The sequence below is a fragment of the Musca autumnalis genome, unplaced genomic scaffold (genome assembly GCF_047663935.1).
Source record: "Musca autumnalis isolate F117 unplaced genomic scaffold, ASM4766393v1 scaffold_2, whole genome shotgun sequence".
In the NCBI taxonomy this organism is placed as follows: Eukaryota; Metazoa; Arthropoda; class Insecta; order Diptera; family Muscidae; genus Musca; species Musca autumnalis.
In genome coordinates, this window is record NW_027411755.1 from 25976691 (window position 1) to 25997527 (window position 20837).

General features: G+C 33.6%; 4 protein-coding genes across 4 annotated transcripts in view; 2 read left to right on the forward strand and 2 right to left on the reverse strand.

Moving 5' to 3' along the window:
* The window catches only part of LOC141392175 (uncharacterized), a 987-nt gene extending 722 nt beyond the window's left edge, over positions 1 to 265 (reverse strand). Inside the window, exon 1 of the mRNA XM_073965129.1 lies at positions 1 to 265. This exon is cut by the window's left edge and continues 722 nt beyond it. Coding sequence (XP_073821230.1) covers positions 1 to 265 — 265 coding nt within the window.
* Positions 266 to 4204: 3939 nt separating this feature from the next.
* On the reverse strand, positions 4205 to 6007 carry LOC141392176 (uncharacterized). The gene has a single exon (XM_073965130.1). The coding sequence runs from the start codon at positions 6005 to 6007 to the stop codon at positions 4205 to 4207; it is 1803 nt and encodes a 600-aa protein (XP_073821231.1).
* A 5774-nt stretch (positions 6008 to 11781) lies between these two features.
* LOC141392177 (uncharacterized) lies at positions 11782 to 12792 on the forward strand. The gene has a single exon (XM_073965131.1). The coding sequence runs from the start codon at positions 11782 to 11784 to the stop codon at positions 12790 to 12792; it is 1011 nt and encodes a 336-aa protein (XP_073821232.1).
* Positions 12793 to 18593: 5801 nt separating this feature from the next.
* LOC141392178 (uncharacterized) lies at positions 18594 to 20422 on the forward strand. The gene is made up of 2 exons (XM_073965133.1): positions 18594 to 19929; positions 20022 to 20422. Exons 1-2 carry the CDS (start codon positions 18594 to 18596, stop codon positions 20420 to 20422), a joined length of 1737 nt encoding a protein of 578 aa, XP_073821234.1.
* Positions 20423 to 20837: the final 415 nt, after the last annotated feature.

Below are 20837 nucleotides of genomic sequence, written 5' to 3' on the forward strand. Positions count from 1 at the left end.
CGGCGGGAAATATACGAACACTAAACACCAGCCCTGAGGGTTCCAAGAGTCCATCGAAGATATAATCAATTAACGATTGAAGCAGAGAAAAAATCACCGTACACATGAGGATGGAACCAATGAAGGTTGCGTTTAATATAATGGCATAGACTTCGCGTATACTCAGAGCCTGGGCACAGGGTACCATTAACATACCTCGGTCATGATGAAACACATCTGTCATATTAAACCATCTGTCGTAATGTGGATTGCTGTCCATAGACATGGGTATATCAATTAGATTTGTTTCAACCAACTCCGCCAAGATCTCCTTAAAATGTTTGGAAGTCACCACATCAAGGGGCTTGATCATTTCCAGGGTGGCATTATAGCGTTCGGCAAAGAGCATTACAAATCTGGGTACATAACCATTAATTTTTAGATTGTCCTGCTCATCCTTGTAGTAGAGAGAACGTAACGAGGCCTTATCCACATAGGTGAGTAGAGTTTTATTGTGCAGATTACGCCAATGTTGAGGATAATAGGTAAGATTTAGGTTGCCGAGGTCAGTTGCGGGCGCTGGGTGAGACCAATGATATATGGGATAGGGTTTGAGGAAGTAAAGCATAGGACTACCGTGGCCACTTTGCTTTTGTGTTAAAGTGAAACTCAACAAAACATTGGTCACGTTGTGGTCCTTACAATTTTCGAGAAGTTGCTGTTGGAACTCCTGCTGATCCAAGATATCCACAGCTATTACCACAATTCTGGTCTCACGCATAAAATTCAAGACATTTGCCATTATTTCCATAAGTTGCACATTCATCTTCAGGGTAAGCAGAAGCACTGCCAATATCTCCTTATTGTACTCCATTCTATAAAGGAACTCTCCTTGGGCTTTGGTCAACAAATTTGTTGGCCAATTTAATTTGTAAAGGCTTTGGATAATTGGTTCCAGAGAGGTTTGCTGCTCGTCATGGACCACAAGCAAAGAATTAACAGAGCTCCTTGTGTTCCACACGTTACCCAAAAATAACAGAATATGAAGAATGAACTTCATTTGTACTCGGACTGAAAACTGCATTCTTCTCAGAATAGTATTTGATGGTCACACCGTTGGAAGGACTAAATCAAACTGAGGACAGAAAAGTTGAGAACAAGTCTCTATATCCTTGCTTACAGTGCTTGGGATGAGCCTGCTTAATTTAATTAATTTAGTAAAGTGATAAATCACAAGGCATTAATTAAAGGCTTCAAATGTTCTGTTAGTGCCTTATAAGGCACTCTAAAGAATAAAAAGGATTTTATTTAAGTAATAAGAAACCAAATGCGTAGATGCTTAAGAACATAAGGTGGTGGTTCAATTAGCAATAGTTATATAGTAATGGGTAAGTGATTCATTCCTTGGGGAAAATGAATACCCAAACTATGAAAAAATATTTTTTAAAAAATCCACGTTTTGTGCTCTAATGGCGGAAGAAAAAATATTCCATAAAAAAATATTTTTTTAAAAAATCCATATTTTGTTTTGCAAAAAAAAAATAATTTTTGTTTTTTTAATTTTCAAGAAATTCACATTTGTAGATATATTTTTTAAATTTGGTAAAATAATCTACCCTGTATTTTTTAATGTTTTAAAAAATTTACGTTTTTTTTTAAATTGTTAAAAAAAATATTTTTTACATTTATTTTTTTTTACTTTTTTGAAAAAATCCAAGTTAAAAAAATATATATTTTTTAATTTTTTGAAAAAATATTTTAATATTGTCCCAAACCCCACGTAAGAAAAAATTAATTATTTTTTCAAAAACCCACTTTTTATGAAAAGTATTATTAATTTTTTTAAAAATTTAAAACGCCTGAAAAAATTCACGTTTTATAAAAAATATTTTATATTGTTTAAAAAATCCACCATTTTAAAAAATATTTTTTTTAATTTTTTCAAAAAATCCAAGTTTAAATTTTCTTTAATTCTTTAAAAAAAATCCGCGTTTAGCAAAAAATATATTATTATTTTTTTTTTTAATTTGTGCAAAATTATTTTTTAAATTTTTTTCAAAGAACCACTTTTGATGAAAAAATATTTTTAAGTTTTATTTCAAAAACCCACTCTTTATGACGAAATATTATTAATTTAATTTAAAAAAGCCCACGTTTTATGACAAAATATTATTATTTTTTTTTTTTTAAATCCACTAGTTGTGAAAAAAATATATTTTTTTTTAATTTTTGAAAAATTCACGTTTTGTGAAAAATATTTTTTTAAAAATCCAAATTTTGTGAGAAAATATTTTTTAAAAACCTAAAAAATATTTTTTTTACATTTAAAAAAAAAAAAAATCCACACAACCCCGACGAAAGTGTTTGCAAGCAAACCTTCTTCCACTGTTATGCGTCGTTGATTTTCAACGAATGCACATAACAAAATGTTTTTGGTAGCTTTTACCAACCACACACAAACCGTGCCAGTGTTTCTCAAATAGAACATTGGTGGCGTTTTTTATTGGGGTAGCTGTTACAATTTGAAGAAGGTTTGCTTTGTTTTGCAAACACTTTCGTCGGGGTTGTGTGAGGTTGCCAAAGAAAAACTTTTCATTGAAGTTTTTTCTTGGCTCACGTTTATACTTCGAGCCGACGATTGATGTTTGGGTATAACAAGTTTTTTGTTGAAGAAGTTATTGAAAAATAACTTCGGTGGAGAATATCCACAAACAAGAAACAAGGGAACTGGTGAGATCCTGTGGCGAGGATCGAAAATAGTCTTCCCTGCCTTATCCCTTGCCAAACCTTCTCCACTAATAAATTAGTTGTTTCAAATATTAAAACAACAACAATGGGATTGATTAAGCCAGACTATTTTGAAAAATCAAAATTGTAACAGCTATCCCAATAAAACAATTTTTTATTTTTTTGAAAAAATAGACGTTTTTAATTTTTTGATAAAAAAACGCGGATTTGTGAAAAATTATTTTTAAAGTTTTTTCAAAACCCAAGTTTAAAAAATATTATTTTGAAGAAATGTTTTATAAAAAAATATTTTTTAAAAAATCAAGATTTTAAAAAAAATATTTTTTAATTTTTAAAAAAAAGGTCACATTTAAAAAAAAAAATTAAAAATTCATACATTTTGAAAAATGTTTTTTTAAAAAAATATTTTCAACTTGTTTTTAAAATTTTTTCAAAGACCCATTTTTTCAAAAAAATATTTTTAAGTTTTATTTCAAAACCCCACGTTTTATGACATAATATTATTTTAATTATTATTTTTTAAATCAACTATTTGTGAAAAAATTTATTTTTAATTTTTTTTTGTTTAAATAGTATTTTTAAAGGTATTTTTAAAGGTATTTCCAAAGGTCATCAACGAGTATTCCGGTTTATTTCTGCAATTTTTTATTAGCGATTCGGTAGCAAGAAAATTTCAGTAGCAAGATTTAAAAAAAAAAAATCCACGTTTTCAGAAAAATATGTTTTTAAAATCCACATTTTGTGAAAAAATATTTTTTTAAACTGTTTGTTTTTTTCAGTTGAAGATTCAATCATATGATTGCTTAAGTCTGGAGCATTCCCCCATTGGCTTAACTTCATCATTACTTTCTATAAAAACTCTGAAAAAATGTAAAAAATATTTTTAACAATTTTTTAAAAAAATCCGCAATTTTAAAACAATTTTTTTTTTTTTTTTTTTTGAAAAAAATCGACGTTTTTAATTTTTTGAAACACATTTTTTTTAATCCGCGTTTTGTGAATTTTTTTTTTGGAATAAATAAAAAATATTTTTTTTCAAATATCCACGATTTTGAAGAAATTTTTTATGAAAAAATATTTTTTTTAAATCAAAAATTTTCAAAAAAAATATTTTTTTTTTTAAATTTTTATAAAATATCCAAATTTTTGAAAAAATGTTTTTTAAAAAAATCCATATATTTTGAAAAATATATTTTAAAATATATTTAAATCAAATTTTGTAAAAAAAAAATTGTTTAAAAATCAAAATTTTGTGAATTTTTTTTTTAAATCCAAGTTTTGTGTGTTAAAAATATTTTTAAAAAATCCACATTTTGTGTTAAAAATATCTTTTAAAAAATCCACGTTTCGTGTTAAAAATATTTTTAAAAAATACACGTTTTGTGTTAAAATAGTCTTTTTTAAAAAATCCACGTTTTGCGAAAAAAATATTCTTAAACAATTAACATTTATTTATTTAATTTGTTTAATATTCAATTCAGAATTTGACAATCGCAACCTTTTTCATAAAACGCTGTAGTAAAAGTTCCGCCAAAAATATCAAAGATCCCGAAGTCAAACCACCAACCAAAATTATCCAAGGCCAAAAGAGATCCTTTACCTGAAGGGCTCGTGCCTGATTACCCAAATTGGGAGTACTGATGGTAACCCTCTTTGTCCGTAGCATATCTGCAAAAGTGCTGGCATACCAATACTGCGGCAATCCCACCGCATGTACCCGATTTATAAGATAATCCAACGGCTCCTTATAGATTGAATGCTTTTGCAGTTGCAGTGCACAAGGCATACTGAAGAGGGTCATCTTCTCGTTTACTTGGAAAATATTTTGGGTGAAATATTGTTGTTTACGCTTGAGGACCTTCCAGGAGAGTGAAACCAAAAAATAACCCGTTGAGCTATTGAAATTGTTCCGATTTTTTTCGTAGTAGGCCACGCTGTCGGTAAGCAGAAGAGAATCTTGTATAATGTCGGCTGCATCTTCTATGGCCTCAATATCGCTGGTGATGGCCAGAATTTTTAGCTGTGAACTTTTGAGATCCTCAAACGATTGAATCTGAGGATGATTGGGTGGACTGGTAATCAGGGTGTTCATGTTAGCCGCAAATTGGGTACTTATATTCAACCCCGCCACAAAAATCAGAATATATATTAATTTCAAGCTACACCACTTCGATTTCCGGGGCGCAAATGATTGACCCAAAATCCCCGAAAAGAAGCGATAATTAAACAGGGAATCCAGGAGCTGCAGATGATGGTCATCGAAGAAATAATCCACCACAAATTGTGAAAGGGAAAAAATTGAGGTACAAAGAATGACGCAACCAAAAAAGTAACGATTCAACAGGACACCATAGACCTCGGTTATGCTGAGCGGCAGGGCACAGGGTATCATTAGCAGACCCTCCAGCGAATCATATACTGCCGATTTGTAGAGCCATTTACCATCGTTGTAATAGGACGAGGTCATGGGTATGTCAATGAGATTATCTTGGGCCATTTGATTGACTTGGCTAAAGGATGTCCTTGCTGCCACCTCGTGAGAGGCATACATTTGCATGTGGGCCTTGAAAACTTCTCCAAAGAGTAACACCAATCGGGCAATGTAACCATTGAGTTTAACACCTCCCTTGCCATCTTCATAGGGAAAGGACAATGTCATGGTGGTATCGGTAAAATATACCACCGACTTATTCTCCATATTTTGCCAATGTTCGGGATAATAGGGCCCTCCACTCCACACTGACCATTGGTAGTGAGGAAATGGCTTCAGTTGTTGTATGATGTCCACTTCTTTAGAATTGAGATCTTTCACCAGGACATTTGTCATTTTATATAAATCGCAAAGTTTTAAGAAATTCTCCAGAAATTTCTGGTCGGCTTCTCCGGAGACCAGTACCAAAATCCTCGACTGCCTCATGTAATTTAAAACGTTCGCTGCCGAAGTCATTAGCTCCATATCCACCTTATTGAAAATTAAGAAAACAGCCAATATCTCTGCATTAAAAGTTCTTACAAATTCGTAGCTGGCTCCTGTTGTCACCAGGACCTGGGGTACCTGAATTAAGTTAAAAGTGTCCTCCATGAGAATATCCTTTAGACTGTCTTGATCCGCCACCAGCAACAAAGTTTCAAATTTCTTCTCCTTGTAGATATTTCCCAGTAAAACTTCCAACTTAAAATTTTTTCCATCTGTTATGGATCTATTTATCGAACTTGTATCCATGGCCAAGCCATGAATAAATAATTCCGCTAATAGAACAATTTGTAATAGTTGTCCCATGATAACTGCCGACTGATGCCATTCTAAATTGATTTTCTTTTATTTGATTTCGATTAACTGATTATTAATTATGAAACCTACGCAGGGTGTGATTGGCGAGGGTGGTTTAAAGGTTGTGATTAATATGACATTTTATGTTATTATGCGACAACATAATTGATTGTTTGAAATCCCGTAAAGCATGCCATAAATACGGGTAACGACCACCATTCGCTGAAAAGACGAAAAGGAAAGAGTCATCGATTTAGTATAACATAAGGAAGGAGGTTTGAGGGTAGTCGTTATAGCCGACTATGTTTTATTTAGACAAACAAATTATTTGTGGAAAGAGGCAAGGAAAAGTAAACCCCTTACGAGAATCTTGGGCATAGCCAGGGGAAACTGACAAGAAAACCCTGAATTCTAAAAAAAATTAAGACGTAAGCGAAAAGCTGCCGGAACTGTAAGGTTGTCAATAAAATCCAATTCTAATTACTTTGTGAAGTACCAAACTTTCTTCAGACTATTTTAACGAGCTTCAAACTTCATTGTCTAACATCAATCACATCTGTGGAACCACTATGTTAAGCGCCAAACTTCTTTGCCTAGCATCAAAGGCTTCCATGAAACCACTTTGTTAGGCTTCGAACTTCTTTATCGTATACAAAATGTCTCGCAAACAACTTGATCGAGTAACAAACCCACTTCAAACAATTTTGTCAAGAATCAAATCTCCTTTACACCATTAAATAGTTTCAAAACTTTTTTGTCCACCAAAAGGGTAGCGCAGATTACTTTATCGCACTCAAAACACCGCGTCATACTAATTAGTTAAGAATCAAACTTCCTTTAGATTATATCATAAAGCTTCAAACTTCTTTGCCTACTAACATACTTCCTTGAAACTACTCTGTAAAACATCCGACGTTCTTTTCAAGTATGAAACTACTCGCAAACTACTTTATTTAATACCAACTCCTCTCCAGACTATTTATTCATGCTTCAAATTTATTTGATTAGTATCAAACTACTATCAAACAACTCTAGTTGGCATGAAACTTCTTTAGTTAATAGCAAACCTGGATCAGACTACCTTTGAAATAGCTTCAAACTTCTTTACCAATTGCTTTGTTGATTCTTCTTCTTTATTTGCAAATCCGTTATCCGGATATAAGCGATCATACAATAGAATTATAAATGTGTTAATATAATTTCATATTTATATTATAATGATTATTCAGGCATAAACAGCTCTCTATTTCTTGCAGCCGAAATCACATTTCCTTCATCTTGGCAGCCTGTCCAGTCTTGGATATTTTTTAGCCAGTTCAGTTCTCTTCTACCTCTTCCTCTTTTTCCTTCTATTTTACCTTTTATAATGGTTTGCAGAAACTTATATTTGTCATTTCTCATGAGATGTCCTAGGTATGCAATTTTTCGAGATTTGGCATGTTGCAGCAGTTGTCTTTCTAATCCCATTCTTCTTAGAACGTCCTGGTTTGATACATGGTCGGTCCAGGGTATCTTTAAAATCCTTCGATAGACCCATATTTCGAAGGATTCAAGCTTTTTCTCATCGGTAATTTTGATGGTCCACGTCTCAACTGCGTAGAGTAGTACAGACCATATATAGCATTTCACAAATCTGGCTTTTGTTGAGAGGCTTATGTCGTGGTTTGTTAATACTTGTTTATACTTGAAAAAGGCATCTCTGACCATCTCAATACGTCGTTTAATTTCGTTTGACGAATCCCATTTTTCGTTTAATAATACCCCAAGATATGTCAAATTTGTGACTCGTTCAATATTATTATTTTTAATTTTTAGGGTGGTGTTATATTGATCGTTCTTCCTACTCACAACCATGTATTTGGTTTTTTTTAATGTTTATTTTTAGGCCATACATTTCGCTCACACAAGTAACTTTGTCTATGAGCTTTTGTAGACCAGATATGCTGGCAGCTATTATTGCAGTGTCATCTGCATAGCGTATGTTGTTGATTATTATACCATGTACTTTTATTCCTATTCGTTCGCTTTCAATGGCTTCCTTAAATATTTTCTGGGAATAAATGTTGAACAGCAAAGGGGACAATATGCATCCCTGTCTCACTCCTCTTGAAATTTCAATTTCTTCTGTTGGTTCACTGTTTATCTCCATCCGAGCTTTTTGATTCCAATACAAGTTTTTTATGCATCTTATTTCTTTTTCCCCAACTCCAATGTCCTTCAATATTTTGATTAACTTGTCGTGCTGAACGGTGTCAAACGCCTTTTCGTAATCTATGAAGCAGAGGAAAGCATCTTTTTGGACATCTCTGCATTTCTGCACCAGTATCAGCATGGACAGCAAAGCTTCTCTCGTCCCCATGCCTTCTTTGAACCCAAACTGTGAGTCTCCCATAGCTTTTTCACATGCAGGATATATTCTTGTGTGTATTATTCTAAGAAATATTTTTAGAATGTAGCACATAAGGCTAATGAGTCTGTACTCACTGCATTTCTTTGCATAAGTCTTCTTTGGTATCGCTACAAAGGTCGATAGTAGCCAGTCATGTGGGTATTGACCAGTGTCATATACATAATTAAAAAGTTTTACTATTATTGGTATATTGCGTCCATCTACTAGTTTCAGCATTTCGGACGGGATTTGATCAGGTCCTGTCGATTTCTTGTCCTTTAGTGTTATAATTGCTTGTTCTACTTCAGACTCCGTTATTGGATTTCCAGCAATATCCATATTAACGTTTTCATTGCACGATCTGCTTTCATCAGTAAATAATTCTTTAATGTATTCTTTCCAATGGTTTTTTGTTTGTTCCATCTCAAAAATTGGCTGGTTGTTATCATCTAAAAGCGTGGTTGTGGTGGATTTTCTATAAATTCCGGCCGCTTCTTTAAATTTTTTATGAAGATTAAAATCATCATGTAAACTTTGTAGATGCTCAATTTCACGACATTTTCTATTTATAAGAGTATTTTTGGCAGCACGGGTTGCTGCTCGAATTTCTTTGTTGACTTCCCAGTATTTCTCATAATCCACATTTCTAAATTTACTGCGTTCTGCTCGAAGCTGTAAAATTTCATCCGTCATCCATTCTTCATTATTTTCTCTAGTACAGTTTCCAAGCGAGTTTTCTGTTATTTTGTATATCGTACCTTTCATATTATGCCAAAGAGTTTCCACATCGTTCAAGTCGATTCTCTCAAGTTCCTTATTTAGGTTATCCTTCACTTGGTTTTTAATCATTGGATCATTAAGTTTTTCACAATTAATTCGGAGCCGTTTCTTCTTTTTTTGAATTGTTGCAAGTTTTGTACGAATGTTCAGCATCAGAAGGTTGTGATCCGATGGCACATCTGCTCCTGGATATGTTGAGCATTTAATCACGCAGGTCTTATATCTTTTATTAATCATAATATAGTCTATTTGATTACGCACTATATTATTTCTGTTATCCTGCGGCGATTTCCACGTATAAAGTCTTCTAGGATGTAATTGGAATAATATATTGGCGATAGTAAATCCATTTTCTTGACAGAATTGAATTAATCTGTCACCTCTTTCATTTCGTTCGCCGAGACCAAATCTTCCTGTAACTCTGCATACCTCTTGGCTTCCTACTTTGGCATTGAAGTCGCCTTGAATTATTGTAATTTCATGTGATTTCGTCATTTTTAGCAATTCATTGATTTCGTCATAGAATTTTTCGACCTCGTATGTGTTTCCATCACATGTGGGTGCGTATACTTGAATAATGTTTAAGTTAAGCGGTTTTACTTTTATTTTTATCATCATTGACCTATCGGACATTGGAACAAATCCAGCAACACAGCCAGCAACATTTTTGCTAACGATGATACCTACACCTCTTCTGTGTGTCCCTTCCATATTTCCTGAGGAGTATATCGACGCATTTTGGGATTTAAATGTGTGACATTCCGTCCACCATGTTTCACTAACGCCTAATATATCTATGTTAAGTCTGTTCATTTCATTGATAGTATTGTTAAGTTTTCCAGACTCATACAAGCTTCGGACATTCCATGTTCCAATGTTCAGTGTTTTCTTGTTTTTACCTCCGGGGATTCTTAGCACCCTCGATTGGCCGGAGACTGAGGGCCGTGTGTTTTGTTGGTTGTTCATATTGTATGATTTTCATGGGAGAGTTACTTCAGTGGTTTCCCGTGGCCTTCTGAAGGGTTTATATTTTTCCATCTAATTTTCAGCCGCTCCAATGGAGTACAGACGCTGTTTGCTGCCGCCGAATCTCGATCAGACGCTGCTTTTTCCTTTTATTTTTAGTTCGCCCCACATATTTTATTTTTGCTGTACCCGTCATATCTGATGAGCTTTCCCCTATCCACCACCTGGGGAGGCGTCCGATGCTCTATCTCTTCTAGTTTCGGAGATATCACTTCTTTTTTATAGGTGTACTTTTAATGCTCTATCTCTTCTAGTTTCGGAGATATCACGACTTTTCTATAAGTGTACTTTTAATGCTCTATCTCTTCTAGTTTCGGAGATATCACGACTTTTCTTTAAGTGTACTTTTAATGCTCTATCTCTTCTAGTTTCGGAGATATCACGACTTTTCTATAAGTGTACTTTTAATGCTCTATCTCTTCTAGTTTCGAAGATATCACGACTTTTCTATAGTGTACTTTTAATGCTCTATCTCTTCTAGTTTCGAAGATATCACGACTTTTCTATAAGTGTACTTTTAATGCTCTATCTGTTCCAGTTTCGGAGATATCACGACTTTTCTATAAGTGTACTTTTAATACTCTATCTCTTCTAGTTTCGGAGATATCACGACCTTTTTATAGGTGTACTTTTAATGCTCTATCTCTTCTAGTTTCGGAGATATCACGACTTTTCTATAAGTGTACTTTTAATGCTCTATCTCTTCTAGTTTCGGAGATATCACGACTTTTTTTATAGGTGTAGTTTTAATGCTCTATCTCTTCTAGTTTCGGAGATATCACGACTTTTTTTATAGGTGTACTTTTAATGCTCTATCTCTTCTAGTTTCGGAGACATTACGACTTTTCTATAAGTGCACTTTTAATGCTCTATCTCTTCTAGTTTCGGAGATATCACGACTTTTTTATAGGTGTACTTTTAATGCTCTATCTCTTCTAGTTTCGGAGATATCACGACTTTTCTTTAAGTGTACTTTTAATGCTCTATCTCTTCTAGTTTCGGAGATATCACGACTTTTCTATAAGTGTACTTTTAATGCTCTATCTCTTCTAGTTTCGAAGATATCACGACTTTTCTATAGTGTACTTTTAATGCTCTATCTCTTCTAGTTTCGAAGATATCACGACTTTTCTTTAAGTGTACTTTTAATGCTCTATCTCTTCTAGTTTCGGAGATATCACGACTTTTTTTATAGGTGTACTTTTAATGCTCTATCTCTTCTAGTTTCGGAGACATCACGACTTTTCTATAAGTGCACTTTTAATGCTCTATCTCTTCTAGTTTCGGAGATATCACGACTTTTCTATAAGTGTATTTTTAATGATCTATCTCTTCTAGTTTGGGATTCACGCCCCGGCAACACTACCCCACATTTCCCACAACATGGGTACAATAAAACTCTACTAACCTATATGGATCGTATACCACCCAGGACCCTGTACAACAAAGACGCAAAGGGTAACATACATCTAAATGGCTTCGTTGCCCGGTTTATTATGCTTTTTACCGAACGTTTTAATGCCACTCTTCAAATGGCCATGCCACTAGATTTTAAAGAGCCCACCCATTATTCGTGATTGTAGAGAATATGGTAAGCAACAATCGTCTTGATATACCCATGGTTGTGGATACCAGTCCGGTCATAAATAAATGGTTCAACATGACCAATACCCTACTTCACGATAAGGGTCTGTTGGTGGTACCCTGTGCAAAGAGTTTAAATACACGTGAGGTCTTTGGCATTCTATTGAATGAGGTATTTTTTGGTTATGTTATTGTCTGCACCATACTGCTGTCGCTGGTTCAAGCTCTCATCAACTATGTTTACAAGGGCCAATTGCACATATCACGCCTCTTCTTTAGCGAACTTATCTTTCCCGGCATTTTGGGTCAATCATTTCCAATGGGACATTTCTCCAATTTTAGTTCTAAAATAATTTATTTTCTCCTTTTCATAGCGGGACTTTATTTGAATACCACATTTTCGGTCAATGTCAGCACTCTCTTTACCCATCCTCCGAATCACAGACAAATCGAAACTATGCAAGACCTTTTGAAATCTCCAGTTAAAATTATACTCTTAGACATTGAAGCCGAGGTTATGGGGCATGAAATTAAGCACCTTGCCAAGGCATTTACCACCACCGACAATTTCAGATACCTCCAAGAGCTACGTAATAACCTAAATACCTCTTATGGTTATTATTTTTCATCGCCAGCCTGGCAAATGCTATTACTCAAGCAACAATTCTTTGAGAAGAAAATCTTCTGTACTTATGATAACTTGACATTATTTCCCAATCTTCGTTGGGCCATACCCTTGCCGCACAATTCACCCTATAAGGAGGGCCTTAACTATCTCATTGAACAGGTTAAGGCTTATGGGCTCATAGATGCCTGGTATTATAGCACATTTAGCGATATGCTCAAGCTTAAAGAGACAACTATTTTGCATCCGGAAGCTGAGAAAGGACCCCGACCTTTAACTATTGGCGATATGTTTTGGATTTGGATGATAAGTTGTGCTGGGTTAACGAGTGGTTTAATTGTATTCTTAGTAGAGTTGATGTGGAATAAGATCAAAATAAATCGTATTTAATTTTAAATAATAAGGATTCCTAAATGCATCAGCTAATTTTGAGAAAAAATCCTCAATAATCTTTATTTGCTAAAGTTAAGATAATCATAAGATAACCCATAAATGATCGAAAAGTTTGTTATTAACTTAAATAAAGTTATTAAAAACAAGTAAAAACTATCAGTAAACTTTGCTGACAGAGATATACCCTCAGCCTGTGTATATTGAAACAATTTTTTCCCAAAAACGTATGTATTTAGGGGGTTTTAAATTTTTTGGATGTATGAACCAACAAAAATGTTGATTAGGATTAAAGATCAAAAGTTTTGCGGAGGAGATACTTAAAGGAATGGATCGACATTGACCATTATGGAAGTGGATCTGCAGCCATTACAAATGGTACCACAGGGAGGTTTTACACCCTTCGGACTGTTTTCTCAAGAAGTATGGACTTACCCCTGAAAAAAATTTTACCATCGTAAGTGAGGCAGCGAATGCAAGACCGAATCGGCAGATCCGTTCTAGAGTTATCTTCCGCTCCAACCACATCACACGGTGTCATAGGGTATTTTTGCAACTTTCAGGCTACTTCCTCAGGAAGTGTGGACTTGCCCCTGATCAAACTTGTACCGTCGTATGGTGGGTAGTGAATACAAGTTGCTAAAACAAAAATCAAAGCGATTCGAGAGCAGGTCCTAAACTGAACTTATCCCAAATTTTGTGTGGGAGGTACCCGAAGGAGTGGACCGATTGGAAACTCATCTAAGTCTGGTAGACATTTCACGATTTGCAAAGTATTGACCAAATCGGTTACTCCCTGCAAGAATTATCGTACGTACAAATTTTCCGAACATTTTCGAAGTTTTGTGGGAGAGGTACCGGAAGGAGTGGACCGAACTTAACTAAGTTTGGACAAAATATTACGAAAGCCAACTTTTGGATCGAATCGATTGATCCGTTCGAGAGTTATCGTGCGCTACAGCCAGACAGAGTAACGGACGGACATTGCTCAATCGACTCCAAATTGTCTGAAACAGATTTCGTCCAAACATACTTGGGGTCTAAAACCATTATTTCGATGAGGCACATTTTGCCCGTATGAAAGTGTATATACCCTCGTTAGCATAAATGCTGAGGGTATAACAATGGAACTAAAATTTCTTGGTTGGGAGGCGTATGAGTTTTGACAGCAGTCATACCCCCACGGGTACAACATTGACGCATACGTTATGACAATACTTATACGCATGGGTGTATACAGAATGGGAATTTACAATTGCAAGTTTTTGCTGCACGATGTTTTTTTTTAAATGTGGATATTTTTGAGATTTGTTTTTTTTCCGAACGTGGATTTTTTAAAGCATAATTTTTTTCATGTTATTTTTCTTATTTAGCTTACTGACCTATGTTGATGTTTTGCAAATAATACAAAAGTTTATTGCGTTTATTCCCGACGTTTCGTCGATGTTTTGTCGACTTCTTCTGGGGAACTCGTCTGTTAAATAAAATAAAGTTTTTTATTTCATGTCAAAGCAACAATGTAGTAAACTTACAATATTAATTTAAGACGCGATTTACATTGATCTTATATTAAACATATAATGCAACAACACGACTTAAAAACTAATATCACAGGCCGATTACTTTATTGCGATTCCATAGCACGAACTAACGTTATCTGTGTCCTCTTTCAAGTTCATAGTCTTGTCAAAATTTTGTTGTATTCTTAGACTTTCAATCATAAGTCTCTTCTTTTCCATTTTCTCTTTGTCCAATATTTTTTTTTTTTTGTTTTTATGTTGTCAAAATCTGGTGAGTGACCGGTGTGTAAAACATGTTGTGATAAAGCAGTGGATTCCTTTTGTTTTTGTATGTCTGCTTTATGTTCTGCCATTCGTGTGCCTAGCATTCGCTTTGTTGTCCCAATGTAAATTTTTTTGCAGGTCTCATTAGCTTTACCTTTGCATTGGATTTCGTAGACCACATTGCTTTCTTGTTGCCTGTCAATCGGGGTTTTTGTGTTTGAAAAAATTGCATTTAGTGTTCTGTTTGGTTTGTAGGCAAAGTTGATGTTGTTGTTATTTATTATTTGTCTTAGTTGCTGATTGTCAAACAAGCCAGGAAAATATGTTACACCGTAAAAAGTTTGTTTTTCTGTATCTGGAGACTTATTTTTATTCTTGAAGATGGTTGATGTTTCGTTATTAATTTTCATTTTTATTTCTTCAATGAGTGAAATGATGACTTTCAGTGGAAAACTATTGTTGTGGAGTATGTTTTTGATGATTTCAATGTTCTTGTTGTGGAATTTTTTGTCGCTGATGGTTAAAAACCTGTACACTAAGTTTTTGGCCGTGTTTTAAATCTGAGATTTTGGTTGTGTTGCGTGATAACTCATTATTCTTCCTGAAGACGTGTCTTTTGTATACCAATCAAATTCGATTTTATTATTTTTGCGTTGTAGTCTAGCGTCCAAATAGGGTATTGATCCTCCTTCTTCGACTTCAATAGTAAATTGAATTTTATTGTGATATTTATTTAGAGTATTTTTGATTTCATCAGCATCGTCCTTATGTATAATAGCTAAAATATCATCTACATATTTGACTATGTATCTGATATTTATGTCTTTATTCTGTAGCTCAGCTAATGTGTCGTCAAGTAGTTTGTCTAAGACTATGTCTGCGATGGTCGGCGATAATGGGTTTCCCATGGGCATTCCATATATCTGATTATATATTTTATCTTCAAATGTGAAATAATTTTTCAATTTTTATTTAAAAAAAAATTTATCGTTGTTGGCGTTTTTTATTGTTGGACTGCAGAATTTTACATCTTTGTATTTATTTCAGCTTTAGTCCATATTTTGTTGTAATTCAATTGTTTGAATAACAACAAAATATTTTAAAGTGGATATGAAATTGATTAGTTGCTTATTGAAGCAACACTCCTATGTTCGTATTCTTTGCGAAGCAAAGACGACATAAAAACAGTGGTGGATATGAAATTCTTTAGTTCGACTCAAATTGTAGGGTAAACAGCAAATTTCTCATTTTATTTAATTTGCTAGATGGCTTTATTGACCTGTTTATCGATACAGAGTCGGCGAAAAAGGGAACTGATGAAGTTGTTTGGTGACAACTGAAACTATAGTATTCCCTACCCTTCGCCCGCAATTAATCAATTTCATATCCACTTTAAAATATTTTGTTGTTATTCAAACAATTGAATTACAACAAAATATGGACTAAAGCTGAAATAAACACAAAGATGGAAAAAAATTTATCAAAAAACGTGGATTAAAAAAAAATTAACACAAAACGTGTTTTTTTTTAAATATTTTCTCACCAAACAAAAATCTTTTTAAAAATAATTTCTCACAAAGAGTCGATTTTTTAGAAAATATATTTTCACAAAACCTGGAATTTTTAAAATCTATTTTTTACAAAACTTGGAGTTTAAAATTCACAAACCGTGTATTTTTTAAAGAATATTTTTTCTTCCGCCATTAGACCACAAAATGTGGATTTTTTTAAAAAGAATTTTTTTTTCCAACTTTAAACCACAAAACCTGGATTTTTAAAAAATATTTTCTCTTCCGCCATTAGACCACAAAACGTGGATTTTTTAACAAATATTTTATTTTCCGCCATTAGACCACAAAACGTGGATTTTTTAACAAATATTTTTTTTCCGCCATTAGACCACAAAACGTGGATTTTTTAAAGAAAATTTTTTCTTCCGCCATCCAACCACAAAACGTGGATTTTTTAAAGAAAATTTTTTCTTCCGCCATCCAACCACAAAACGTGGATTTTTTAAAGAAAATTTTTTCTTCCGCCATCCAACCACAAAACGTGGATTTTTTAAAGAAAAATTTTTCTTCCGCCATCCAACCACAAAACGTGGATTTTTTAAAGAATATTTTGTCTTCCGCCATCCAACCACAAAACGTGGATTTTTTAAAGAATATTTTGTCTTCCGCCATACAACCACAAAACGTGGATTTTTTAAAAAATATTTTTTCTTCACCCATTAGACCGCAAAACGTGGATTTTTAAAGAATATTTTTTCTTCCGCCATTGGAACACAAAACGTGGATTTTTTAAAGAAAATTTTTTCTTTCGCCATTAGACCACAAAACGTGGATTTTTTTTAAAGAATTTTTTTTCTTCCGCCATCCAACCACAAAGCGTGGATTTTTTAATGAATATTTTTCTTCCGCCATTAGACCACAAAACGTGGATTTTTTAAAAAATATTTTTCTTCCTCCATTATACCACAAAACGTGGATTTTTTTTAAAGAATTTTTTTTCTTCCGCCATCCAACCACAAAACGTGGATTTTTTAAAGAATATTTTTTCTTCCGCCATCCAACCACAAAACGTGGATTTTTTAAAGAATATTTTTTCTTCCGCCATCCAACCACAAAACGTGGATTTTTTAAAGAATATTTTTTCTTCCGCCATCCAACCACAAAACGTGGATTTTTTAAAGAATATTTTTTCTTCCGCCATCCAACCACAAAACGTGGATTTTTTAAAGAATATTTTTTCTTCCGCCATCCAACCACAAAACGTGGATTTTTTAAAGAATATTTTTTCTTCCGCCATCCAACCACAAAACGTGGATTTTTTAAAGAATATTTTTTCTTCCGCCATCCAACCACAAAACGTGGATTTTTTAAAGAATATTTTTTCTTCCGCCATCCAACCACAAAACGTGGATTTTTTAAAGAATATTTTTTCTTCCGCCATCCAACCACAAAACGTGGATTTTTTAAAGAATATTTTTTCTTCCGCCATCCAACCACAAAACGTGGATTTTTTAAAGAATATTTTTTCTTCCGCCATCCAACCACAAAACGTGGATTTTTTAAAGAATATTTTGTCTTCCGCCATCCAACCACAAAACGTGGATTTTTTAAAAAATATTTTTTCTTCACCCATTAGACCGCAAAACGTGGATTTTTTAAAGAATATTTTTTCTTCCGCCATTGGAACACAAAACGTGGATTTTTTAAAGAAAATTTTTTCTTTCGCCATTAGACCACAAAACGTGGATTTTTTAAAGAATATTTTTTCTTCCGCCATCCAACCACAAAACGTGGATTTTTTAAAGAATATTTTTTCTTCCGCCATTTAACCACAAAACGTGGATTTTTTAAAGAATATTTTTTCTTCCGCCATCCAACCACAAAACGTGGATTTTTTAAAGAATATTTTTTCTTCCGCCATCCAACCACAAAACGTGGATTTTTTAAAGAATATTTTTTCTTCCGCCATCCAACCATAAAACGTGGATTTTTTAAAGAATATTTTTTCTTCCGCCATCCAACCACAAAACGTGGATTTTTTAAAAAATATTTTTTCTTCCGCCACCCAACCACAAAACGTGGATTTTTTAAAAAATATTTTTTCTTCCGCCATTAGACCACAAAACTTAGATTTTTAAAAAAATATTTTCTTCCGCCGTTAGACCATAAAACGTGGATCTTTTAAACAATATTTTTTCATCCGTATTACATAATTATGTATTATATAATTAACGTCCTTGTTATCCTTTAGAGTGTCTTATTATGCTAACAAAACATTTGAAGCCTTTAATTAACTCCCCATTAACTTGCGACTTACCACTTTAATAAATTAATTAAATTAAGCAGGTTAATCCCAAGCAGGGTAAGCAATGATATAAAAACCTCTTTTCAACTCTGGTGCCCTCAGTTTTATTTAGTACCTCATACCATGAGCCATCATCATCATCAGTTTTCAATCCGAGTACAAATGAAGTTCATTCTTCATAGCCTGTTATTTTTGGGTAACATGTGGAACACAAGGAGCTCTGTTATGGATATCCTAGAGACCCAGGAAAATAAGGAGATCAATTTCTATCAAAAGCTGCTAAACAACATTTACATGGAAAGAAAATTTAATTCTTTGCTTGTGGTTCATGACGAGCAGCAAATCTCTCTGGAACCAATTATCCAAAGCCTTTACAAATTAAATTGCCCAACAAATTTGTTGACCAAAACCCAAGGAGAGTTCCTTTATCGAATGGAATACAATAAGGAGATATTGGCAGTGCTTCTGCTTACCCTGAAGATGAATGTGCAACTTATGGAAATAATGGCAAATGTCTTGAATTTTATGCGTGAGACCAGAATTGTGGTTATAGCTGTGGATGTCTTGGATCACCAGGAGTTCCAACAGCAACTCCTCGAAAATTGTAAGGACCACAACATGACCAATGTTTTGTTGAGTTTCACTTCAACGCAAAAGGAAAGCGGCCAAGGCAGTCGTGTGCTTTATTTCCTCAAACCCTATCCCATATATCATTGGTCTCACCCAGTGCCTGCAACTGACCTCGGCAACCTAAATCTTACCTATTATCCTCAACATTGGCGTAATCTGCACAATAAAACCTTACTCACCTATGTTGATAAGGCTTCGTTACGCTCCTTCTACTACAAAGATGAGCAGGGCAACCTGAAAATTAATGGTTATGTACCCAGATTTGTAATGCTCTTTGCCGAACGCTATAATGCCACCCTGGAAATAATCAAGCCCCTTGATATGGTTACTGCCAAACATTTTAAGGAGATCTTGGCGGAGTTGGCCGAAACAAATCTAATTGATATACCCATGTCTATGGACACCACTCCAAACTACGAAAGATGGTTTAATATGACAGATGTGTTTCATCATGGCCGAGGTATGTTAATTGTACCCTGTGCCCAGGCTCTGAGTATTCGCGAAGTCTATACCATTATATTAAACGCAACCTTCATTGGTTCCATCCTCGTGTGTACGGTGATTTTTTCTCTGCTTCAATCGTTAAATGATTATATCTTCGATGGACTCTTGGAACCCTCAGGGCTGGTGTTTAGTGTTCGTATATTTCCCGCCGTATTGGGTCAATCATTCACCCCGCCCAACCAGGAACTTCGGAAAATTTTGAAATTCGTATATTTGCTGCTATTTATGACTGGTCTCTTTTTGAATACCACATTTTCGGTGAATGTCAGTACCCTACTCACCAGTCCTCCCAAACATCCGCAAATAAAGACACTCCAAGATCTTGTGGATTCAAAGATGAAAATATTACTCCAGGATGCAGAAGCTTCTGCCATGAGATATCGTTTCGAAGGTTATGAAAAAAGTATAGTTATAACCCAAAATATTAGTTACTTGGAAGCCCTGAAGAATGACTTGACTACAACACTTCCTACAGTTATTATGTTTCCTCAACAGGTTTGGAAAAGGATAATCTGAGGCAACAATTTCTAACGTACAAACCTTTCTGTACCCATGACGAGTTGCTGCTCTATCTGTATATACCTTGGGGTTTACCATTGCAAAATAACTCACCCTATAGAGATGGTTTGAATTATCTACTGCATTTGGTCCATGCCTATGGTTTTATAGAATACTGGACGTACGATACTTTTGCGGATTTGTTGAAATTAAAACAGGTGTCCATACGTGATCCATATGTAGATAAGGGACCCCAGCAATTGGAAGCAACGGATTTGTTCTGGACATGGGTGATACTAATTGTGGGTTTGTTAGCCAGTGGCATAGTATTTCTGGCAGAACTTTGGTGGCACCGCAGGAAAACTCAATATCGCTTAAATCTTCCAAGAATTTATTAAAAAAAAAAATTTAAATAAAATTAAACTGAACAATAATTCTAGAAACTAATCCTTTTTAAAGAATATTAAGAAATTTGTGATCCAAAATTGAAAATAAAATTTAAAAACTTAAATTTGTTGAAAAAAATATTTTTTAAACATTTAAAATTTAAATAAATAAATAAATAAATAAATAAATAAATAAATAAATAAATAAATAAATAAATAAATAAATAAATAAATAAATAAATAAATAAATAAATAAATAAATAAATAAATAAATAAATAAATAAATAAATAAATAAATAAATAAATAAATAAATAAATAAATAAATAAATAAATAAATAAATAAATAAATAAATAAATAAATAAATAAATAAATAAATAAATAAATAAATAAATAAATAAATAAATAAATAAATAAATAAATAAATA

What these genes read in the sequence shown, in the direction of transcription:
- LOC141392178 (XM_073965133.1), top strand. Translation starts at nt 18,594, where the DNA reads ATGTGGAACACAAGGAGCTCTGTTATGGATATCCTAGAGACCCAGGAA. An exon ending in TTTCGAAGGTTATGAAAAAA is followed by an intron (nt 19,930 to 20,021) that starts GTATAGTTATAA and finishes TTTCCTCAACAG; the next exon opens with GTTTGGAAAAGGATAATCTG.
- LOC141392176 (XM_073965130.1), bottom strand. Translation starts at nt 6,007, where the DNA reads ATGGGACAACTATTACAAATTGTTCTATTAGCGGAATTATTTATTCAT.
- LOC141392177 (XM_073965131.1), top strand. Translation starts at nt 11,782, where the DNA reads ATGGTAAGCAACAATCGTCTTGATATACCCATGGTTGTGGATACCAGT.